At 36.6% G+C, this 25999-nt stretch overlaps 1 protein-coding gene across 2 annotated transcripts in view; it reads left to right on the forward strand.

Moving 5' to 3' along the window:
* Positions 1 to 25999, forward strand: part of EFCAB3 (EF-hand calcium binding domain 3) — a 110443-nt gene that overhangs the window by 11935 nt on the left and 72509 nt on the right. For both annotated transcript variants that reach the window (XM_081028222.1, XM_081028221.1), the window contains 6 exons: positions 1168 to 1279; positions 3462 to 3592; positions 4006 to 4088; positions 12045 to 12188; positions 18377 to 18451; positions 19897 to 20040. In XM_081028222.1, the coding sequence (XP_080884348.1) occupies positions 1175 to 1279; positions 3462 to 3592; positions 4006 to 4088; positions 12045 to 12188; positions 18377 to 18451; positions 19897 to 20040 (682 nt within the window). In that variant the 5' untranslated portion in view covers positions 1168 to 1174. The remainder of the gene's footprint in view (positions 1 to 1167; positions 1280 to 3461; positions 3593 to 4005; positions 4089 to 12044; positions 12189 to 18376; positions 18452 to 19896; positions 20041 to 25999) is intronic.

The raw sequence follows: 25999 nt of genomic DNA on the forward strand, positions 1-25999 counted from the left end.
CACCCAAGCAGCCCTTGCTGAGCAACTTACTCTAAAAGGAAAGCAACCTTTCTGCCAAAGAATAAGTTTTACGTACAAGGAAGAACAAGTATTTCAAGCCGATGGGGGTTTGCCATAATAGTTCTCAAATTTGTCTGCATTTTAGAATGACCTGGGTATCTTTTAAAAATTCCAAATATCAGCCCACTCTCCAAAATCACAATTTTTAGGGATGGGACATAGGTGTCAGTATTTTTCAAAACTTGCAGGTGATTCCAATGTGCAGACAACTTTAGGATCTAGTCTATCTCCCAGGTGCACAAAAATAATGTTAGGGTTCTTGAAATTTAGGTCTACCCTGGATTACTTGAAGCAAAGTATGCAATTTCTAAGAGATCTCTTTCAAATTTCTTTATTCATTCATTCATTCATTCATTCATTCATTTACTTAAAAAACGTTTACTTATTTAAGTGTGTTTTTCCAGGACCCATCAGCTCCAAGTCAAGTAGTTGTTTCAATCTAGTTGTGGAGGGCACAGCTCACAGTGGTCCATGTGGGGATCGAACCAGCAACCTTGTTGTTAGGAGCACTGCACTCTAACCAACTGAGCTAACCGGCCGTCTCTCTTTCAAATTTAATTCAGCCTTATTTTACTCATCTCATTGTATAGTTTATGTGACGTTTGTGTTATAAAAGTTCTTGACAGTCCAATAAGAAAAGGAGAGAAAGAAGCAGAAAGAAGAGAAAACTGAATCGTAAGAAAGCAGGAAAATTATTGAAAAGCATTTCACTGTCTCGTACCCAGACTTTAGTCTTGAAGTACCATTTCTTATTAAAAGTAACCATTTCTTTGAAGAGATGGCTGATTGCAGGTCTGGGAAAGGAAATAAACAGATGAGCTTGGTGTTTTAAATATTTTTTAAGAGAAAAACACCTGTAGAAATGCATATGAAAATCTTTACACATCTTTACACATGAAATAATAAGGGATGGGAGCAGGGGCAGGGATATAGATGAAAAAGGATTGTCCATGAGTAAAGCAGTGGGTGATGGGTACATGGGGAGATCATGACATTATTCTGTCTACTTTTGTATATGTTTGAAATTTTCCATAAATAAAATATGAAAGAAGAAAAATCAAGAAAAAAAGCAATTCCTAAATTATTCCAATTTTGTGTGTAATTTAGGTGTGAAATGTCAGTACTCCTATTTAAAGAAGAAAAATCTGGGTTTTCAGAAGAAAAAAAAATCAGGAGAAAGAAAAGTTTACAAGTACAATGGCACACTAAAAGAACTGAGGTAAATAAAGATCTGGAAATATTTATTTTACTTTTGAGTGTTGTCCCTAACCCTCAGACAGTTCATTACAAATTAGTCCAAGGATTAAAATGTCACAATCTTAAATATTTCTTTTTCTTCCTCCTCTTCCCCCTTCCCTTCCTCCTCCTACTTTTTTTTTAAAAAAAGTAGAACTAGAAACCCCAGAAGAATATGAATTTTCCCCCTTTTTTCTCCATTAAATCAGTATTTTTATTACCATTCTCTCTGTTAAATATTTCTACTGTCGTAACAATGACCCTAGGCATTCCTTGGCTTATGGCGGCATCACTTCAAACTTGGCCTCCATCTTGCTCTTCCTATGGCCTTCTCCCCTGTGTCTGTATCTCAAGTCTCCCTGTACTTTTCTCTTATAAGTACATCATTATATATCTCCTCTTGAGATCCTTAACTTGATTACATCTGCAAAGACCTTTTCTCCAAATTCACAGGTTCCAGGAATTAGTATATCTTTCTGTGGGGCCACCATCAACCTACTACATGCATTATGTGTATACTTAGGTATATATATTTCTTTTTAATTCTGTCTTAATATTTGTTGTGCTTCCTGAATTTGAGAATACATGTCTTTCTTCAATTCCGGAAAGTATTAATCCATTATCTTTTAGAATGTTTCCTCTTTCTCAACCTCCTTATTCTGTCCTTCTGAATCTTCTATTAGATGTGTATTAGACCTTACCATTCTGTCCTCTGTGTTCTTTAACATTGCTTCATATTTTTTATCTGTTTCTATTTTGTTCTGGGTAATTTCTTCTATCTATTATCTAGTTTTCCTTTCTCCAGCTGAATCTAATCTGCAGTTAATTTGTCCACTGGGAATTTAATTTTAGTGCTTGTATTTTTGATTCCAGAAAATTTATTTGGTTCTTCTTAAAATCTGCCTTATGTCACGTTCTTTGCTTACATTCTATAGTTGTTTCAAGATTTGGTATCTGATAAATCTAATGTATGAAGTCCAAATCTTCTGTTTGTTGTTTTGTTTGAATTTCACTCATGTTAACTTATATCCTTGAGTGCTTTATACTTTTTCTTCATTCTTTTGTATATAGTTAATCTAAATTTGTAGGAATCTCAGGATGAGTCTGGATTTAGAGTGGCCTCCTCCAAGAAAATTTGAATTTACTTCTGCCGTGCACTTCAGAGGTGTTACAAATATGGAACCATTTTAAATGAATTTCTTGATTTCTATTTTCCTGGCCCATTAATTTAGTATAGATTTGAATTCCAGGTGTGGGTAGAGCTATGGCTATAACTAATCAAGAGGTGTATTCATTCTTATCTCTCTCTCTCTCTCTCTCTCTCTCTCTCTCTCTCTCTCTCTCTCTCTCTCTCTCTCTTCTCCAACCTGGAGCTGAGAGAAAGACAGATTTTACTCTGCATACTTCTCCTGGGGGATAAGTTTTTTGTTTGTCTGTTTGTTTGTTTTTTTAATAACCTGCTCTTGCTGAAAACATTGCCTTTTGAAGATTTTTGCTCTATGTGTGATATCAGTACCACTTCCTATTAATTTTGTATGGCTCTACATCCTGCATGATCTTTAAAAGTCTAGGCTGTAGGTTCTATGTAAAATTGAAGACATCTATAACTGCAGTCCTCATTTTCTAAAGTGATACTTTTCTCTCTTGCTGTTTGCCACTTTTGAATCATGTTTACACATGCAATGTTAATTTTTATCAATGTTAATGATAATTTTCTCAATCATTAGGGTAATTTAAGGCAAAATTACTTTTATTATGTGAATAATTGTGTTGGTTGTCCACGTTCTTTTGCTCAGATATTCAAAGCCTGGATATGTAGCCTAGAGTCTGGTGGTCTTATCTTCACTATACTGTAGATTTGCCCTGCTCCGTAAAATCCATTTCTGTAAATTGACACAATATTAATAGGAGATTGTTAGTTGCATACTTAAGAGAAATGTGGCTTTGCAAAAGAATATTGCATAGTTTATTTAAAATTTTAGTGAAATTTTAAGTATATATAAACTAATTTATTACAAAAAGCAATTTTACATCAAAAAGCAATTTTACATCCTAGCTAAGCGAGGAGCCTAAGTATGTTTAATTATTTTTTAAGAGGTCGATTGTCCCAAAATACTGGTTTACCAATGTGATCTCTGGCACCAACACTCTTACTTTGGCTCTAGATTGCCTCTTCCTCTGTGAAGCCATCAAAGGAGAAGATGACTAGGAAAGAAAACTCTTTATGTAAATTGCCGAATCAGAACAGCGTTCACAAGACTTCATCACCTCTTTGTACATCTTCCTCAATTATTCGGTATTTAAATCATTGCATTCTATTCCTTAAATGTTGGATTCAGTTTTGAGTTTTTCTTTGCAGAATCATCTATCCCTTCCCCATAAATTATGCTAAATAGTTTGTGCAAACAAAGAGAATGTTCTTAGAAAGGATGGTGTAGCACCAAGAGCACTGTATGTGGAATTAAGACTTGGAGCCGACTCACATGCTAGCTTGGGCTCTTGTACAATTCTCTGAGCCTCAGTTTCCACATCTGTGTAAGAATCTTGTACTAGAGGGACTCTTAAGATTCCTTCCAACACTAACATTCTATGATTTTAGTTATTTACATGTTATGGGATTAGATGAATTACCTTTTCAAGATGTTTTTACTGACAGGTTTATGGGATCTGGGATTCTTTTGCTTTCTAATGTGGCTGTTTCTTTGACAGGAGACAGGAAATGCTGTCTAACCTCTACCAGACAATATATGATGAAGTACCTCAAGAATATATGTACTCACAAGAATTAAATGGTAATAATAGGTTCTAGAATTTCTTGAATAAATTTCCTGATTGTGTGTTTTTAAGAAATTGTTTCGCTAGTTAGCATCTCTGCTTTACCTCTAATGGGTTTTGATATCAGCTAATATTATATGATGTGGCAAATGCTGCATTTTGTGAGCAAGCATAAGTAAACAGTTTAATTCATAAATATTTTGTTGAATTGGTAAAAAAGCAAAATATAACATAAGCTTATTCTAGTTCAAAACTTTTTGGGAAAAAGTCTGGATGTTACATACGGTGAATAAATTAGAAAGCACTGGAGTCACTGATTTTACTGGAACTTAGTTCTTGGTACCTTAATATTAAAGCTCACAGTACCCTTCACTTCTTATCACTGAGTTGTCCCATATCTTAGGCCTCTCCTTTATATTTATTGAGTAATTTGGCATTGTTTCTCTTTACCTTAACTTTGGTCAGCATATTAGGCAGTTTTATTGAGGTATAATTGACATGTAACACCTTATAAGTGTAAAGTGTACAGCATAATGATTTGCTTTTCATATATTGTGAAATGATTACCACAATAAGTTTTGTTAACATCCATCATCTCATATAGATAGAAAAAAGAAAAGAAAAAATTCTTCCTTGTGATGAGAACTCGTAGAATCTACTCTTAATAACTTTCAAATATATCATACAGGAGAGTTAACTATAGTCATCATATTTTACATTATGTCCCAGGACTTATGTATCTTATAACTAGAAGTTTGTACCTTTGGACGACATCCCTCCAATTCACCCATGGCCCACATCCCACCTCTGGTAGCCACCAATCTGATCTCATTATCTGTGAGTTTTTTTTAGTTTCCACAGATAAATGAGATCATATAGTATTTGCCTTTCTCTGTCTGACTTATTTCACTTATAATGCTCTCAAGGTCCATCATGTTGTTGCAAAAGGCAGGATTTCTTTTGTTTCTATGGCTGGATAATATATATATGCATTTTCTTTATCCCTTCATCTGTAGATGGACACTTAGATTGTGGCTGTACCAATTTGCATTCCCACCAACAGTGCATGGTGTTCCCTTTTCTCTACATCCTTGCCAACACTTATTTCTTATTTTTTGGATAATAGCCATTCTAATAGGTGTCAGGTGATGCCTCACTGTAGTTTTTATTTGCATTTCACTGATGATGAATGATGTTGAGCACCTTTTCATGTACCGGTTGGTCATTCATGTATCTTCTTCGGAAAAATGTCTATTCAAGTCCTTTGCCTATTTTTCAATTGGATTATTTGGGGTTTTTTTGCTATTGAATTATATTATGAGTTCTTTATATATTTTGGATGTTAACCCCTTATCAGGTATATGATTTACAAATATATTTTCCCATTCCATATGTGATCTTTTCATTTTGTTGATCATTTCTTTTACTGTGCAGAATCTGTTTAGTTTGATGTAGTCCCACTTGTTTATTTTTTATTTTGTTGCTTGGGCTTTAAGTGTCATATCCAAAAAATCATTACCAAGATCTACATCAAGGAACTTTTTTCAAACTATGTTTTGTTCTAGGAGTTTTATGATTTAAAAGCTTACATTTAATTCTTTAATCCATTTTGAGTTCATTTTTGTGAGTGGTGTAAGATAACGGTCTAGTTTCTTTCTTTTACATGTGAATATCCAACTTTCCCAGCACCATTTATTGAAAAGACTGTCTTTTTTCCATGAGTATTCTTGGCTTCCATGACAAATATTAGCTGACCATAAATACAGGGGTTTATTGTTGGGCTCCCTATTCTGTTCCATTGATCTATGTGTCTGTTTTAAAGGTAGTACCATACCATTTTATGACTATACTTTATAGTATAATACATTGAAATTAGGAAGTGTAATCCCTGCTACTTTGTTGTTCTGTCTCAGGATTGCTTTAGCTGTATGGAGACCTTGTGTTTCTATATAAATTTTAGGATTGTTTTTTCTACCTATATAAAAAAATGCCATTGGAAATTTGATAAGGATTGCATTGAATTTATAGATGGCTTTGGGTAGTATGGACATTTAAAAAATATTATTTTTTTTAATCCATGAACACAAGATACCTTTCCATTTGTTTATGTGTTCTTTTTTTTTTTCCCCACCAATGTTTTCTAGTTTTTAGCGTAGAGATCTTTCACCTCCTTGGTTAAATTTATTCCTGAGTATTTTATTATTTTGTTGCTGTTTTAAATGGAATCTATTTTTTGTTTCTTATTCAGGTAATTTGTCATATTGTGTAGAAATACTACTGATTTTTTTGTGTTAGTTTTATATCCTTATACTTTATTGGATTTGTTGATTAGATCTAACAGGTTTTTTAGTGGGATCTTTAGGATTTTCTGAATGAAAAATCATGTTATGTGCAAATAGATATAATTCTTCCTTTCCAATTCTGATGCCTTTCTAAAGGAGAGCTTTGCTGGGTATAGATTTTGTGCTTGGCAGTTTTTTCTTTCAGTATTTTGAATATATATTCCTATTCTCTTGTGGTCTGAAAAGTTTCTGTTGAGAAATCTGTAGTCTTTGGGGATTCCCTTGTTTGTAACTCGTCATTTTCTCCTGCTCTTTTCAAAATTTTTTCTTTGACTTCTGACAATTTAGTTATAAAGTGTCTCAATATAGCTCTATTCAGGTTCAACCTATTTGGTGTTCTTTGGTCCTCATGGATCTGGATGTCCATTTTTTCTCACTAGGTTTTGGAAATTTTCAGCCATTATTGTTTTAAATATACTTTTTCCCTTTCTCTTCTCTTTCTGGAATTTCCATAATATAGTATTGCTTCTCAGGATTGTGTCCTGTAAGTCTGCTTTCTTCACTCTTTTTCATTCGTTTTTCTTTTTGCACCTCTGACTGGACTATTTCAAATGTCGTTTCTACTAGGTTATTGATTCTTTCTTCTGCATGGTTGAGTCTGCTTATAAAGCTCTCTACTGAATTTTTCAGTTCAGTCATATTTTTTCAGTTCTAGGATTTCTGGGGTTTTTTTGTTGTTTTCTATTTCTTTGTTGATCCTATTATTTGGTACATGCACTGTTTTCCTAATTTTGTTTAGTTGTCTATCTGTTCTTGTAGTTCACTACACTTCTTTAAGAGGGTCACTCTGAATTATTGATCTGACAGTTCATAGATCTCCATTTCTTTAGGGCCAGTTGTTGGAGTTTTATTAGTTTCATTTGGTGATGTCACGTTTATCTGATTTTTCATGATCCTTGATTCCTTACATTGGTGTCTGTGCATTTGAGTAAGTGGTCTCTTCCCTCAAACTTTACAGGTTTTGCTTTAGCAGAGACAGTCTTTTGCTGGTCAGCTTAGTTTCTGTTTCTGGATATATCAACTGGTGATGTCCTTGGGAAGTTGGGGTTTGTATCAGGGTCTATTTTTTGGTGAGGCCACTGCGTGTCTGCTGAGATTTGTGGTACAGGGTGCCATGGGGTGAAAAAAATTGGACAGGACTGCTGGCTTGGTTCCATGACTAAGTGAGGCTGTAAGATGGGTTCTGAGGTTGCCTGAATTCTCTAGTCAGGCTTCTCAGACAGTCAAGACGGGGTACTATATTCAACAGTAAGTGGGACTATAAATTAGCTTCCATGCCTTGGCATGGCAGTAGAATGATTCACAGTTCTACCTCTGCACATAGTATGGCCACTGGTCAGATTCTCCACTCAAGAACAACTGTAATCAGAGTTGCAAGATGGGCTACACAGATTCCTGGGAGTTCTGTTTAGGTTTTCTGGTCAGGTTGGGCTGGATGCTGCATTTGGGTGGGGCTATACATTACCTTTCCTGTCCAGTTCAGGCTGCAGAACAGGCCCCAGGGCTGGCAAGGTACTTTATTTGGGAGTCAAATCAGACATAACTGCACACTAAGCTCCTTGGACAGACAGGGCCACTGTCTTGGCTCTGCAGATGCAGAGCCGCTAGGTTGGGTTTTGGGTTCTCTGCTTAAGTGCCACTGTAATCGGGACTACAGTGTGGGCTGCCGAGATTCTCATGAGCTCTGGTCCAGTTGCCTCGATAGCAGGGTTGGAGGCTATATTTAGCAGTAGGCAGGGCTATGGATGAGCTTCTCTGCTTGGGGTAGGGAGATGGTGAAGTATAAGCCCCAAGGCTGACAAGACTTTTATTTGGGAAACTAATCAGGCAGACCTGTGCACCAAACTCTCTGGCCAGATGGGTTTGCTGGCTTGTTTCTGCTAGAAACATATACTACTTCAGCCTTCCCAGGTACTCAGGCCAGTCAGGGCTGGAAGCTACCCTCAGCAGTGGTCAGAGCTATAATCAGCTCTCTTGCCAGGTGGAGCAGAACTGCCTTCAGGTAGTTTCCCAGGTGTTCCCCAGGCTTTCTGGTTGGGTGGAGTTGGGAACTACACTCAACAGTGGGCAGTTCTATGAATTAGCTCCCCTGCCTGGGCAGAGGAGAACTGGCTCCAAGGCTGGAAAGGCTCGTTTGTGGTTTTGACTCAAGCCAATCTGTGTCCCAAGTTCCCTGGCCAAACGGGGCCACTCACTGACTTTGCTCTGTGGATGATCAGCTCTGCCTGCTAGACTCTCCACCCAAGCATTGCTGGACTGCGCAGCTTCCCAGTTGTTCCAGCCAGGCTTTCTGGTCAGGCGCAGACGGGAGCTACACTTAGCAGTGGACAGGGCTCTGCTGTCTGGACACAGCATGAGAGCCAGCCACAAGCAGCCTCCCAGGCGTTCTCGTCAGGCTTTCTGGATAGGCAGGGCTACATATCAGCATCTTTAGTGTCCAAGTGGGTGACTCATTGTGGGGACAAAACCCCAAAAAACAGTTTCCAGGCTCTCGGCCTCACATAGAAAGGTGCTGGCTCGGGTAGTAAATGGCCATCAACTGTGATCAGATGCCAGCAGCTGTGGCTAGTTGGCCGTCAGCTGTAACCCGTAAGCCATTGGCCACTAATATAACGGCTGTGGCTACGCTAGCAGAGAAAGGAATGGGGGCTAGCAAGAAGATGGTGGTTGGCAAGCGCGGACTGCTGTTAGGCAGATTATGTAGATCCTGCTTCCTGTGTCTCCAGCCCAGACGCCAGCGAGAATATATTGGTTTGACTCCCCTACTTATGGCTCCATGGGTGTTCCTTTTTGACCTTACCGTGTCCTGCGTTCTTGGGCGGGGAGTGGGAGCTGAGACCCTGCACGACAAATGGCGCAGCGAGCAGGGTACCCCGCGTGACACTTGGCGTAGTCGGCAGGATACGGTGCTGGCCAAAGCTTTCCGAAGGGCAGTGGAGCAGTTTGTGCGTATGAAAGCTCAGTCTGAGGAAGACCAGGAGGAGCAGCTGCCGGAGAGCTCGATTCCCGTGGAGGGGTGGAAAGATGTGGATGGTTCCCCAACCAGCAGAGGCCGGAGAAAGCGGAGAAAGCAGAGAAAGCGAAGGTTGTTGCTGCCCTGTGGGCTGGGAACTGCTTGCTGAGGCAGCCCGGATGCAGGACTTTTAGTCCCAGGAGGAAATGCTTGCTGAGTCCTCCGTGGGAGATGAGGGTGAGGTCAAGGTCATCCCTCACCCCCAGGACAGCCCTGGCGAATGACTATGGACTATGGGGAATTGCCTTCTATCCCTAATTTAATGGACGCTTGACTGTTTGGGAACATACCACCATGTAGTGGGACTGGCGAGAATGTTTGCTTTTGTGTCTTGACTGGCCGCCATTGATAATATGTAAGCACCTTGATGTGAGCCGCTATTGTTCCAGCATAGTACCCCGAGAGGCCCAGAGAGAGAGTGGCAGTGCCCTGAGAGCCCTGGCTGTGTCCAGGAAGTCTGGCTGTGTCCAGAGAGAGTGGCAGTGCCCTGAGGCCCTGGCTGTGTCCAGGAAGTCTGGCTGTGTCCAGAGAGAGTGGCAGTGCCCTGAGAGCCCTGGCTGTGTCCAGGAAGTCTGGCTGTGTCCAGAGAGAGTGGCAGTGCCCTGAGAAACTCTGGCTGTGCCCGGGGAGACTGGTGGTACCCTAAGAAGCCCAGGAAGTCTGGCTGTGCCCAGAAGTACTGTGGTGGTGCCCTGAGAAAACCTGGCTGTGCCCGGGGAGACTGGTGGTACCCTAAGAAGCCCAGGAAGTCTGGCCGTGCCCAGAAGTACTGTGGTGGTGCCCTGAGAAACCCTGGCTGTGCTCAGAGAGCCTGGCTGTGTTCAGGATAGTGCATTCACCTCCAGGCTCCTTGCACAGGGCCCCTCGCAGAAGACGCTTGTCGCGTAGATTGTGAGGCGAGACCCTGTAGGGGTGGAGTGTGGGGACAAAACCCCAAAAAACAGTTTCCAGGCTCTCGGCCTCACATAGAAAGGTGCTGGCTCGGGTAGTAAATGGCCATCAACTGTGATCAGATGCCAGCAGCTGTGGCTAGTTGGCCGTCAGCTGTAACCCGTAAGCCATTGGCCACTAATATAATGGCTGTGGCTACGCTAGCAGAGAAAGGAATGGGGGCTAGCAAGAAGATGGTGGTTGGCAAGCGCGGACTGCTGTTAGGCAGATTATGTAGATCCTGCTTCCTGTGTCTCCAGCCCAGACGCCAGCGAGAATATATTGGTTTGACTCCCCTACTTATGGCTCCATGGGTGTTCCTTTTTGACCTTACCGTGTCCTGCGTTCTTGGGCGGGGAGTGGGAGCTGAGACCCTGCACGACAAATGGCGCAGCGAGCAGGGTACCCCGCGTGACACTCATATACTACTTCAGCCTCACACTTTCAAAACCAATTATCTACCTGTATTTCTCTCAGCAGCACTGGGCCACAACTAGAACATTGTCATGTTGAAATTTCAGAATGTAATGTCTGGTTCTCTGTTCACAATCTCTTATATTTTCAGATCTTTTTTTAATTTACAATTTTATTTCTTTGACCCCCCCGTTTGGTGCCACTATGAGTATATGAGTATGTGTCTAACCTCAGCTGCCTTTAGCACTAATTGGCATTCCCTTTATGTTTTGGAATCCCTCTCCTGTTTCCTTTTGTCACTCTTCCAAACCTTCATTACTCAAATCTTCTTACTCAAATCCTATCACCATTCTTTCATCTCTTAAGAGATGACTTTGCTTTTTCATAGAGAGTAAAGTTCTATTGGGTAGGATCTTCCTGAACTCCTGTGTTTCTGCCTGTGAACTTACCTATAAACAACGTCCACATCCTTCTCTCCTGTCTCATTGGAAACGATTCCATTTTATGAGACTAATCCCTTCACTTCTCATTTTCTTCAATTCTGTTTCCTTCTGCTTTCTCAGAGACTGTGCTTTGTCAATGCTTTATACTGTTTTTCAGAGAAGCTTCTTGAAAGAGTTGTTTTCATTTATTACTCTAATTTAGTTTCCATTTCACTGAAATCTGGTTTCCACCTCTAAGTACTCAACTAAAACTAATTACTGTAGTCATTATTACCCACTTTCTAGTCCTTCTCTGGTATTTAGCAGTCATCTATATCCTCTTTTTCTGAAAACAAAGTATAGCATCCCCTGAACTAAATTCAATTTAGTGCAGCAGACTTTTTTGAGAATCTATTCTGAATTAGACGCTAGAATAGAAGAATGAAAAATTGTGCATCTTTTGGAGCTGACAGTTTAGTGAGACACATTAACATGCAAGCACTATCAATACCAAGAGCTTTGACTGACATACATACCAAGTGATATTGGAGCACAAAAGAAGTATCTAACATTCCCAGGGGGAAGTTGTGGAAGCCTTTGCCTGTGTAAGCCTTGCATAACTTTTCTGACAGTTTCTTTCTGAGAGTTCTTTAAGAGACTTATAGAATTAGAGGTCACTGACTCCAGACATACCTAATTAAGTCCCAAGATTGATTTTAAAACTGGGAATTGGAATACAAAGATTTGTGCCTCTTCTCTTAGTGATTATTGTTTTGTTTTTGTCTTGAGAAGGGTTGGGGGGAATAGGGATAATTATTCCTTTGAATTAACTGTTTTGTTATGTGTATTCAGCACTTCAAAAAGCCTGTATAATTTTTAGTAAAATTCGAAGCGGTAAGATTTATGTGAATGATCTGCCAATGATCCATCGTATGTTGAAGATTTCTATAAGTGATTCAGAAATGAGAAAGGCACTAAAGACCATTGATATTGATGGTAAGTTTTATGTTTCCATTATTAGTTTAAAGATCTACAAACATGGATGTGTTATATGTGGGTCAGATTAATTACAAATGATAGGAAAGCTAAAGTTTTAAAATGTTATAAAAACATTTTATTTTTTGCAAATTTACAATAATGATATTACAATTGGGCCTTAAGTACATAATATTGGATTGATTGGTTACTGGATTGGATTATGAATACACTCACCAACATTTGTTATTTTTATATTTTTAATTTTTGCTAATTTTTATTAATATAATTTTAATTTTTGCTAATTATATTTTTAATATAACATGGTTTGGTATAGGCAAAATTTCTTAAACAAGGTGAAACATTTTTAATAGAAAAGAAGAGATTAATATATTTGATATATTTAACTATATTAAGAACTTTTATTTATCAAAAGACACCTTAAAAAGACAAGTTACAGTCTAATCACTGTTATACACCTGAAACTAATATACTATTGTATATCAACTGTAATTAAAAAATAAAACAATTATTTAAAAAAAAAGACAAGTTACAAATTTGTAGATATTTGCAATTCACACAACTAACAAAGGATTAATTTTTGGAATGTGTAAAGAACTCATACAAATCAGTAATAAACCATGAAATAGAAAAATGAGCAAGACACACGGGCAAGTATTTCTCATAAAAGATAACACAAGTAGCCGATACTCATATAAAAATATGTCCAACATCACCAGTGCTCAAGGAAATGCAAATCAAAATTCTATTAATTACATTTTTAAACACACAGAAAAATATTCTTATAGTCATTGTTTGATACTTGAATCAAAGAAGTAGATAATAGAGAATTCATTACATCTATAAACCATTCCACACTTGTTGAGGAGGGGGGACAAATTTAAAATAAAAATGATATAAATAAATTGAAGGAGTTGTCAGAAATTAAATAAAATAAATTTAATATACCTAAATGCAACGTAGTACTCTAAGGCTGAAAGCATCAAGCTTCTCAAAGATAAGATGTGGATTTATTATTATAAAAAATTTATGGATGGAAAATCCTACAAGTCAAAATGGACCACCAATAGAATTTTACTAAACAGTCTAGCAGTAATTTACAAGTTGCAATAGTCATTCCAACAGTTTTTGAGCATCTACTATATGACAGCTTTCTGAGGGTATTAAAAATAAATTAATAAACCTAAACCTAACTTTTAGAAAGCTTAAGCTTAAGAAGCAGCTCTATTTTTTCTGACCTGTTTAGTTATCTATATGTTAATTTTAACATTATTTTTTGGAGATTTATATTAAAACAGTACTCCAAAGTGGAAATAACTTTATCCTCTGAAAGCACAGAAGAATATAAAGGAGAAAGTAAAAATCATGTGTAATCCCATAACTCAGAGCCAAACTTTGGTTTTGTTTTTTGTTTGTTTGTTTTAAGGAGGGTGCAACTCACAGTGGCCCATGTGGGGATTGAACCGGCAACCTTGGTATTATTAGCACCACGCTCTAATCAGCTGAGCTAACCGGCCACCCCCAAATTTTGGTATTTTTATATGTATTTTTCTAAGATTTTTCCAAGCATATACATGTGTGTATGTGTATATATGTGTGTGTATAACTGTGGTGTATACACATGCATGAACACATGATTTTAAAAAACATGCATGGACTCACCTGCATACACTTTTGTTACCTTTTTCTGTTAACATTACATGGTAGTCAACTTTCTGTGTAAATAAATATAGATCCACGCTGCCTTTTATAATGGCTGTGAGTTATTCTATGGAACAGATTTAAAAACAAATTGTTTAAAAAATAAGCTATGTAATAAATAACCTATATAAATGTAGGTTACTTCTAATTTTTGCTCTTATAAACAGTGCTCTCTCTCTCTTTCTGACTCTCATCAGACAAAGATACGGAGCTAAAACTAAAATTTCTAGGTATTATAAAAGAATGTGAACTTTTTAAGGCTTTTAAATAATATCAATATTAGAAATTCAAAGCAATTAAACTTTAGAACTTCATATATTCAGGACTTTAGAGTTTGTCTTCCAATCACCTGGATTTACTGTTGGGAAAGAAAAGGACAGAAAGGTAAAGTGTCTATTCCAAAGCCATACAACCAATTTTAGATGACATATGTTAAACTTTTGTTCATTAAGTTTACATTGAAAATAGTGTAGCCCTATATCTAAAATCATGGCAATAAATATAAATACAAGAAAAAGTTCAATAGCTGAACATAAAACATGTCCAATAGAGAAGGTCGTTTTGTTTTAAATTAGTATTTTTATCTTACCAAAGTTTATAAATTGCAAAATGAAAATTATTTCTTTGCCCCAGTCTTTCTCTACAATCTCTGGTAGTAAACACTATTAATAATTTGTTGGATATCCTTCCTGACCTTTAGTTTTATATGCACGTATGAAAATTTCAGTTGGGTTTATGTTGATTAATGATGAAGTTGCCTGTAAAATTTTTGCTATTGCAAAAAACATCCTTGTACGTCAATTCTTGCACATTTGTGTAAATGTTTCTATAAGATAGACTTTTAGAAATGAAAAAAGCTGGGTCAAAGAATATGCACATATCCAAAGGAAAATGATTTATGTCAAATTATTTTTCCCAGCTTTATTGACATAATTGACAAATAAAAATTATATATATCTAATGTCTGCAACGTGATGATCTCATATACATATACCTTGTGAAATAATTACAATCAAACTAAATAGCACATCCATCACCTCACATAGTTACTATTTTTTTTGGTGGTGAAAACACTTAAGAACTATTCTCTTAGCAAATTTCAACACAGCATTATTAACTATAGTCACCATGCTGTCCATTAGATTCCCAGAACTTTTTCATTGTATTCCTAAAGTTTGTATTCTTTGACCAATATCTCCCCATTTCTTCCATCCCCTAGACTCTAGCAACCACCATTCTACTCTCTGCCTCTATCAGTTCAACTTTTAAGTTTCTGCATATCAATGAGATCATACAGCATTGGTCTTTCTGTTTCTGGACTATTTCACTTCAGATTCATCCATGTTGTTGGAAATGGTGGAATTTCCCTTTTTTATGGCTGAGTAGTGTGTGTGAGTGTGTGTGTGTGTGTGTGTGTGTGTGATATTTTATTCATCCATAACAGGCACTTAGGTTGTTCCATAGCTTTGCTATTAGCTGTTGTGAATAATGGTGCAATAAATATGGGAGCACAGATACCTCTTTGAGATCATGCTTTTATTTCCTTTGGATACATACCCAGAGGTGGGATTGCTGGATAATATGGTAGTTCTGTTTTTAATTTTTTGAGGAGCCTCGATACTGTTTTCCACAATGGCTGTACCAGTGGATTTTTAAATTATTTGTATATTTTATAGTTCAATGGAAATAAAATTGACATAAAGTAAGACATAATTGACATAAAGTATACAATTTGATAAATTTTGACATATGTATACACTTGTGAAACCTCAATACCTCATACTCATTTGTAAGCCCTCACTTCCTCTCCACAACTCCTTTCACCACTCCCCAAGCAAACACTAATCTGCTTCTGTTATTATAGGTAAATTTGCGTTTTCTAGAATTTTATATAAATAGGATCATGAAGTAAGTACTCATTTCTTTCGATCTGGTTTCTTTTACTCAGATTAATTATATTGAGATTCATCCATGCTTTTGTGTGTATCAATATATAATAGTTCATTCTTTTTTGTTGCTGAATAATATTCCATTATGTGAATACTCCATGATTTGTTTATCCATTCACTTATGATGGACATTTAGATTGTTTCCAGGTTATGGCTATTACAAATAAAGCTTGTGTAAACATTCATTTGTATGTCTTTGTGTGGTCATATACTTTCATTTATCATGAGTAAGTACTTAGTGGTAGAATGTTTGGGTCACATAGTAAGTATATATTTAACATTTTTAGAAACTGCTAAACTATGTTTGCCAAGCAGTTGAACCGTTTTACGTTGTCACAAGCAATATATGAGAGTCCCAGTTGCTCCTAATCCTTGCCAATCCTTTAAAAATTGTAGTCATTCTCATCCGTGCCAGCGTGGGGGCTGGCTTCCTGTACCCCTTGGTAGGAACGATGAGCACAATGCCTGGACTCCCTACCCGGCCCTGTTTCTATGATATTGATTTGGACCCTAAAACCGAACAGGTGAATGGGCTGTTCTAAACAAATTGTCCATCTTAAAGAAGCTACTTTGAAGGTTTGGCCAGTATGTTCTTAGGTCTACTGTCAGGAAATGTGGGCAAGTTGAGATCAGCCCCGGCCCCGAAGATCTTCTAAAAGAAATAGTAGGAGTTTCCCTAGAAGCCCTTCTTTGGTCTTAATCGCCGTCATCATGTATAAATTAACACAAATCATGCACATGTCTATTTACTGAAATTCCACAGAATAAAAGGAAATAATTTTGCTATCAAAAAAAAAATTGTAGTCATTCTAACAGATGTATAGTAGTATCTCATTGTGGTTTTAATTTGCATTTCCTGAATGATCAAATGAGGTTGAACATATTTTCATGTGCTTATTTGCTATTTGTGTAGTTTCTGCTCATTGAAAAAATTGTGTTCTTATGATTGCATTTTGAAAGTTCTTTATATATTCTGAATACAAGTCCTTCGTTGGATATGATTAGCAAATATTTTCTAGTGTATGGCTTGTCTTTTTATACCTTTAAGAATGTCTCTCGAAAAGCATAAGTTCATACTTTTGATGAAGTCTGGTCTACAATTTTTTTCTTTTTTGGGTTGTGTTTCTGATGTTTCAGCTAAAAGATTTTTGCCTGACTTGAGGTCACACAGGAGTCAGAAAACAAGTCAAAGCAGTTGATTGAAATTTGTACAGATGTTTCATTGTTTTTGAAGGAAAGGAAAAACCACTATCAAGTTGTTGCACTGAAAAAGAAATTTTGAGGCAGACAATTTGACAAACTTACCAATATTGGAGAAAGTGCTTCTGTGGTTTGGAAATGTGACCAACCATGCCTTGTCAATTTCTCTGGAGGTAGAAGCCTGCAGATCGTTGGAAGCACTGAATTGTTTTTATAGGTTACCTTGTTCAGATGACCTTAAATTGAAATGTAGATGTAGAATCATTTTCTTCTGGACATAGATAAACTTTGATGTAAACCCTTTCAAAATTGGCCTCATTTACTTGATGACAGATGGAAATGACTTCATAATTATTAACTTGAAGAATCTTGAGAAATTCAGATGTTTCCTGATACAGATCTATACTTACCTAGAAAATGAGATTTAAGAACCCTGAATCTGTGCTTTGGCATACTCTGTAAGTCTGGATTTTCAGTTCTAGTTGCTATCAGAGATGACCTATGCAAGAAAAATCACTTCATGATTTCAACTTTTCATTCACGTCAAACAAAAATTTCTTCCTGAAATTTTCATTTGTGCAGTTTAGATTTCTTGTTTTCTTTTAATAAATAGTCATGACTTTTTGTATGAAGAATGGTATGATTTTGGAGGGGAGAGGATTGATTTAATGTGAGATATTTTGTGCATTTGTTTAATGCATTGTGTGTGTATGTGTGCATGCATGTGCGTGTGTGAGAAACAGAGAGAGAGGAGAGAGAGAGAGAGAGAGAGAGAGAGAGAGAGAGAGAGAGAGAGAGAGAGAAAGAGGGAGAGAGAGAGAAAGTAGTAGAGAGAGAAGGGCGAGGGGGAGAGAGTTGGAATGATGTCAAGCAAAGCTTTCATTAGAATCTCAACTGGATCCATAATCTCCCCCAAAACCACTGGTTTAGAGAGCTTTTTTAGAACGCAGTGCAATCAGTCTTATCCTATTAATATTAAAATACAATCATTATGTATGTAAAATTGGCATATTGCATGTAGTTTTTGCACCTAATTACAAATATAAAAATTAGAGCCTTGAGCAAAGAGCACTGCAGTATCTCCAGTCCTGGTCTATATAATTCTCATTATTGCTACAACACTATTTACAACATAATTATAATATGTAAATATTTTTCTTTTTACACTCTACATTTAATGTTAATTTTGACTGCTCTTGTATATAGACTGTGGTATTTTTATATCAATTAATTCTGTTCACATTTTTAGTTTGCATTTTTAGCTCATGTCCTTAGTGAGTTCAATGATAAGTTTGCTAACGGAGTTTCTTTCCTTCTGTTTCTGAACCATTCTTATAGTTAATGGAATACTGGATTTTTCAGATTTCCTGAAGGCTGTGAATGATGTTTGTTATTCGGTCTCTCAGGATCCAGGTAAAAAGATAATTCTTCTAAATTATAGAAGAGAATGATTTTGATAGTAACTGATATTAGGGTGGGGTGGTGATATGAATTTGTGGTTTTTGTTTTTATTTTTTCAGAATCTCTTAAGTCCTTTTTTCCCCCTAGTAGTTTAGGTTGAATAAAGTTAGACATGAGTTATTTCATAAGAAGCATTAAAAAACCTGGATCACTGCCATGGCATCGTAATTGTCTATCTCCAATCTCCACTTTTTTCCTGTACACAACTGCCAGACTAATTTTCTTAAAACACAATTTTCGTCATGTCATTACCCCTGCTCAAAAATTTAGATGTTCTTCCTATTATCACATGATTCTTGTCCCAACTCTTACGCTTCACATCCTCACCTCTTCGTAATTTTTCTTGCCACACTCCCTTTCTCCATGGAGTCTTTCCTAGGCAAAACCCCCATGCTCCCATTTATCATAAATCTCCACACATGCCAATTTCATTCTTATTTCCATGTCTTTGTTCATGTGGGTTTTTTTTTTCCCTCTGTTGAAGTCTCACATCTGTTTTCTTCTCTGCTCTTAACAGTACTTCTTCATTGTGTCTAGAATCTGCTGGTATTTCTCCCTAGAAATTACAGATGCTGATAGGTCTCCTAATAACTTTTAGTTTACACTACATATAAATTGTAAAGAAAGTGATTGGAAGGACTATTCATGTTCATGATAGAAATAGTGTTTCCAAAAGCCTGAGATCTCTAGTGTTCATGACCTAATTTTAATAGTGGTCAAACTGTTGTCAAACTCATTGTAGTGTGATAAAAATCTGAAGAGAAACTATACCATATTATCCGTCTCTCTTTTATACTGTCTTTTCTAAATTACATTTTTAAGCAATTAATGACTCCCCCAAATTTTGGATTAAGCTACCTTGCTATTGTAAATTATACCATTGGTAAGAAATTGTTTTTGTTAAAAGTTTTAACTAAGAGGTCAGTATATTATAATTAGTAAGAGCAAGCATTCTGGAGTAAGACTACTAGGTTAGAATTCTGGATTAGAATTCTGGATTTACTAGCCGCATAATCAGAAGGGATTTTCTATGCCTTAGTTGCCTTATCTGTAATGCAGGAATAATAATAATTTTGATTTTATAGGCCCATTGTGATACTTGAATGAGATAACCCATAGCTTTGAGCATAGTGCCTGGCACATAAACAGTGTTCAATAAATATCAGATATTATTTATAATGTATTGGGAGTAATAATAGCAAAAATTACATTTTATGCTAGGAATGTGGCCAGAACTGGGCAGATGCCTACTTGCAGGTAAATTTTTAGAAAACCCTATGCCTATGTGAAGTTATTTCCCCCTGGTAGGGTATTGACACAAAAGCAGCTCCTCCAAGGAAAGCTTTTGATTCTCATGGTACAATAATCTCTTTGTTTGTTTATTTGTTTATTTGCAGCATTCCAGGATGCCTTGAAGATTTTCTGTAGGATAAAAGGTGGTCAAGTTGCAGTTGATGAAGTAGCTGCTGTTTTAGATAGCATGGATATTTCTGTAACCCCTGAAGATTTTCAGGAAGTGATAAAACATGCTAGTATTGATAGTAAGTTATTTGAATTGATATATATGTATATGTCTTTCTTGGATATCAATTTTCTGATTCATCCTTTATTTCTTTTCCTTTTTTTAAAAAAAATTTATTTTATTATTAGTTTCAGATGTACTAAACAAGATAATGATTTGACATTTACATCCCTCAGAAAGTGATAACCCCACCAAATCTACTCCCTCTCTGACTTCTTTTTCTTTTTCATTCTTGCTTTTTGTCATCAACATTGCTTACTGGTGTCTATGGTAAGAGATAGTCTAGAAAAATTAAATGAGAAACTTCTAAAATTGTTGTATTTTGGTATGTTTGGTAAAAGTCTAAGAGAAAAAGGAATTTTTTTCTTTTCAACCTATCTCTGTTTTCCAATAGTCATTGTTTATATTTGTGGAAGAGGTAGCTTCTAGTGTCAAGCGCATTCGCTTTACAAGTTGGGAGACCTAAATTTCTTGAATTTTCAACTTTATTATGTAGCTTTGATTACAAAAATCTTCCTATGCTATTCAGTTACTCTCTGTAAAATGTAGATTTCTTTAAACATTATAAATATATTTAGCTGATGTTTTGTATTGTGTGTTTACATGTGACATGGGGATGTCCTATAAAAATGGGTTCATTAGTGATTGATTAATTGATTTATCCATTCCTTTAATGAGCGACATAGTCATTTAATATCTACTGTGCCTGGAACTATGCTAAGTGATACACAGATGAATAAAACACATTTCTTATTCTGAAGGAGCTCACATTCTAGTGTGGAGTCAAGTAAACTGAAAATTATAATGTTGTGTAGCAAGTACTGTTATAGAATATATATAGTCTGCTAATGCATACTGGAAGTACCAAGGAAAGGTTGTTATAGGAGACAATGTCTGAGCTAAGTCTTCAAGGATTAGTTAGTTAGCAGGGGTTAGTTGGTTGAAGGTGATGGGTGAGAAAGATATTTTAGACTGAGGGAACAGTTTGTGTAAATATGTCAGGAAAATAGTCAGAAATGACTATTTCTAGTGGGTTACCACTGATTTTTGTCATTTGTTGGTGGTGGCTTTGTAGTATGGTTGCTAAAATGTGACCTAGAGGTAGAAGCAGGCTGCACAGAGTTCTACCAGGTAGTCATTTATAGTGGACTCTGGGGTGGTAGACCGAAGTGGAGGGGTATAATGGGGCATGAAGATGTCTCTAAAATAGGGGTTTTAAAGCTAATCTCAAGCCATATTATTAAGTAACCTTTAGGGCATGCTGTGCCAGGAGCAACAGAAATCATATATGAAATCACACCAGCACCCTACTTTTTGGTTTAAGGAATTCTTGTCTGGGCTTCCCGGGTTCCTATTTTATTTGGGGAAGTAGGTTGAACAAACATACTAATTTTATAAGATTATTGTAGGAATTAAATAGAAACATTTCTCATTGTGTTTGGCACCTAGAACAGACTCAAGAAATGTGAAGCAGAAACCTAAGAATCATCCTTGACAACTCTGTTTTCTCTGTTTTCCTCATGCGATCATTATGAAGTACTATTATTTTAAACTCTTAGATATCTCAAATCTTTCTATTTTCCAACAGTATTACTACCTTAGTCCAGGTTACCATAATCTTTCCTTAGGACAATTGCAGCTCATCCTAAGAAGCCTACTCTTATCCATCCAGTCTTATCCCCCTTTACTCTGTAGCCAGAATGATTTTTTTCAAAATGCACATCTGATCATGTTAGCCTTGAATAAAATTTACTAACATCTCTTAGGATAAAGAACCCTTTAATGTTGTACACAAGGCCTTGCAATGTCTGGCCTTTACCCAGATCTGCAGCTTTATCTCAGACCACATTCTCCCTTGCTCTCTGGGTCTTCTTAGAGATTCAGCTATATACCATGCCCCCTCCTGCCATGGCCATTGTACATGTTCTTTTCCTGGAACTTTCCTCTCCTCCTAGTTAATTCCTACTTATACTTTAGTTAATTCCTACTTATGCTTTAGATCTAAACTCAACTCTATTTTTTGGGGATGTTTCCCTGACCTCTGCGACTATATAAAATTCTGGTATTATACACTCTCACAGCACTAATAATAGTTGCAATTTGTATTTTCAATTGTTTGATTAGGATCTGCATCTCACATGAGACTAAGCACCAGTAGAGAAGATACCATGTTTACTTTGCTCAGTTTTATGTCCTCAGCACCTAGAGCTGTATTTATGGCACATGTTAATTGCTCAACAAATATATGTTAAATGAATTACTGATTCTCACCCCTTACTCTACCTCTCCCAATCAGGGAGAACAAGGTTTCTTCATTTTGTCATATCAATAAGCTGGCTGCAACTTGAGGCAAAGTTCTTCATAGGGAAGGTCCTTGACTTTTGACTAGGAAAATCATTTTAATAGGTACATTTGATTGTGGAAGTTAATGCCTACTGGGAAATACCTAGTTTGAGCAAAGAGTAAGGTAATGTACTCTATACAAGAAAACAACTGGAATTGAGAATACAACAGTGGCTCATCTGAAGTTGGAGGAAGAAGATAGAAGGCACCTAAAAGTAGATGAGGGTCTAGCAGTCAGTACAGAGGAGCCAAAAAAACTTTAGGACAATAGTATGTAGTTGCTCACTGTGCTGTTGAAAACTCCCTTACTCCTGCTTATTGTAAACTATCAGTAACAGTTTGTTATATACAATAGCCTTGTGTTAGTATTGTTGTTGGGTGGATTTAGAGGAGAAAGATCTATAGGATTTTTGTTTTGTTTTGTTTTGTTAATTAAAGTTTTTTGGGGTGACAATTGTTAGTAAAGTTACATAGGTTTCAGATGTGCAATTCTGTATTACATCATCTATATATCACATTGTGTGTTCACCACCCGGAGTCAGTTCTCCTTCCATCCCTTTTACCCTCGTCTAGATCTATAGGTTTTATGTTATGTAGGCTTGCAGTGGAGAGTGACAGTAGCACTTGCAGAATGTGAGAGATAATGTAAGATCAAGAGTCCAAGGGAACAGAAAAGAAAACAAAAACCAACCACAAGAATATAAACAACTCAGAAATCCTCAAATTTAGGAGAGACTATTGATTTATGTTCATATGGTGTGGGGTCTGAGCTATTTTACTTAAATATTAAAGGAAAAGACAACCCAGAATGCTGAAAAATTTGGGTCACCCAAGTAGAGGCATATGGATTTTCTGTACCAGAATTTTGAAGCAAGAGTAATGTAACTCAGTTATCCCGCTGGTAGAAGGCATAGCACTATAGGTACTATTCTAGCATCTTGTTTTTGTTATTTGGTTTGGTTTTTTGGAGTAATAATGATAGGTGAATATGTTTGTCTTTATGAGTGTTCATAATGAGGAGGAAAGAATTATGCCACTGGAATTTGCAGTGAAGTTCAACAAGCATTCAGATATGACAAGAGGAATATGGAAAATCACTTGATGGTGGTTCTGGGAATGTCAGGTATTTTTGTTTCTGAAGTAGGGTGTTGGTGCAGTAGTTTTTTCTCTCATGGACGTTAGTGATCTGGAAATTGAAATGGGTGAAAAGTAGTGACTAACACAATCTTTGCCAGAGGAGGTTTTGATATTGTGGGGCTCTCTGAAGATTACAGAAAGGTAGTGTTAATGATCATTTAACACCTTCAAAATAATGCTGCCTTGAATATGACCTTGATGATTAAGATCATTTTTTTCTTATATTAGGTAGTTGTGTTTCCTCCAGAAGTACAAATATTGAATTTCCTCCAGAAGTACAACTATTATAGTGGGAGGCTGTTTTGAACTTCCCTTATGAAATAAACAGAATCTATAACCATATTGATTGCCTGTCTTGACCAGGAATCATTTGTTAAGGTTTTGATAAGCCAGATAGGAGCTAAAATAGTAATTTCGGATTCTGGAATGCTTTTCTGGCCACCAGGGACTATTTAAATAGGTAATATTTGTTTAGTAGGTTCATGATAGGTGTCCTTTATTGTGTTAGAAGCCAGGAATAAATTTTGAGCAAGAGCTAGTTAAGTCTGTATAAATTGTTGGCTACCGCATTCTCATTGGTCGATATTGGACCTCTGTCCAGAGTAGGGAGTTTTCTAAGTGGACAATAGATAAAAACAATGTGGTGTTCTCTGCTGGATTGATGTATGTATGGTCCAACAGAATACTTTTCAGTGATCAAATTCAAGAGCTTCAGGGCTGAAGCTGTGGTCTAAGAACTTTGGACAGAATTCAGTCCACAATAAGTGCCAGGAATTCACTGGGGAGATTATCGGAAGTGTTAGAATTGTAATGAAGAACTGAATGAGGATAGATAACCAATTAAATAAGAAACCAGAATGTAGTAAGCAGTTCCTAATTAGAAGACAACAGCATCAATTTGGTCTAGTACTTCTTTGATTGGACCAAGTACATACTTGCTTTGCCCTGCACCTGACATAGCTTACCAATTTTCAAAGAATCAGAGTGAATCAGACTTACCCAACACTAAAACTAGACTGCATATAATTCTTCTTTGACTCAAAAGTCACTGTAAAAACTTGCATCTTTTTCTCAGGGTCTTCACTTATAATTGAACAGTTGATTTCTTATGAATAGACTGAAGAACAAACCCAGTATTTTTATAGATAGGTAAGCCAACTCCCAGTCTTTTTCACTTTGGATGGCAAGCAAAGTCAAACATCCAGAGGCAAGAACTATTGGGAAAATCATTTTCTACCTCTGTGCACAATTGGAATGACATTATTCAAGGTCACTGCATCTGAAGCCATCCTCTGTCATGGATTGTCCAAGGAGAAAAATGGTCTTAGATAGGGGCAGGGGCAGGAAGTTATAATTATGAGCGTGCTGGGCACATAGGAGGTGCTAAGTAAACGTTTTCCTGATAGCCACAATGTAGATATTGCATTATTCTTTACAGCCTTCAGTATATTTTCTTCATTCAAAAATCATTTTTAAGTGTTCGGAAGTAGACACTTGGCTAGGCATTGGGGAACCAAATGGAAGGTGCATCCTCTGCCTTTAAAGAGTTCATTATCTAGTGAAGAATACAAAAGAGTAAATACTTGAATACTTGAATACCGATGGTACACTCCCCCAAATTTTTTGTTAAATGAATAAAATATTATCCTGATTATCTACCGTATTTCCCCCCAAAATAAGACCTAACCGGAAAATAAGCCCTAGCATGATTTTTCAGGATGCTCGTAATATAAGCCCTACCCAAAAATAAGCCCCAGTTAAGATCGTCAGCCAGACAGACGCATTTAGTAAGTCCGTTGCAACACACGATGGACATATTGAATTATAAAATAATATTAATATATAATTACATATAAATAAATAATATTTTGACATTAATACTTAAAATAAATGATAATATAAATTATAATTCAGTATTTGTAAATACCAAAGCGGGCGCCTTTGGACGAGAGGTCCAAACTCCTATGTAAACAGATTAACTGGAGATTTATTGCCAAATGACCAATCAGAGTACAGACACAACGCATGAATAACGTGTGCACTTGATAAGGAATGGACGTGGTAGTGTCTAATATGAATCTTCATAATTCAGTACGTCATGTGTTGTAATGGATGTACTTAATGCACTCGTGTGAGATAAAGAAACGTTTTCTGAATTTTGGTGCCTGCCATTTTTCATCGCTTTTGTGGGGACTATCATTCTTAACTGTCATCATTTTTGTTGCCACTCCTGTCTCGTAAGTCTTCATAACTGATCAACCACTTGATTTAATGGTAGATTTGAAGGGAATAATATTTTGACCCCCAGACAAGGTGAGCGCAAAAAGAAAGAGCTATTCCGACGAGTACAAGAAAGGAATCGTGGAGGACTCCCAGGGCAAGAATCTTACGGCTTTCTGCAAAGAGAAGAAGTTGCATCTCCGAATAGTTCGAAAATGGTGAGCAGAGTACGATAACCTCAGTCAACAGGTGGACAAGGGAAAAGCTAAGAAGCACAA

This window comes from Rhinolophus hipposideros, assembly GCF_964194185.1.
Source record: "Rhinolophus hipposideros genome assembly, chromosome: 20".
In the NCBI taxonomy this organism is placed as follows: Eukaryota; Metazoa; Chordata; class Mammalia; order Chiroptera; family Rhinolophidae; genus Rhinolophus; species Rhinolophus hipposideros.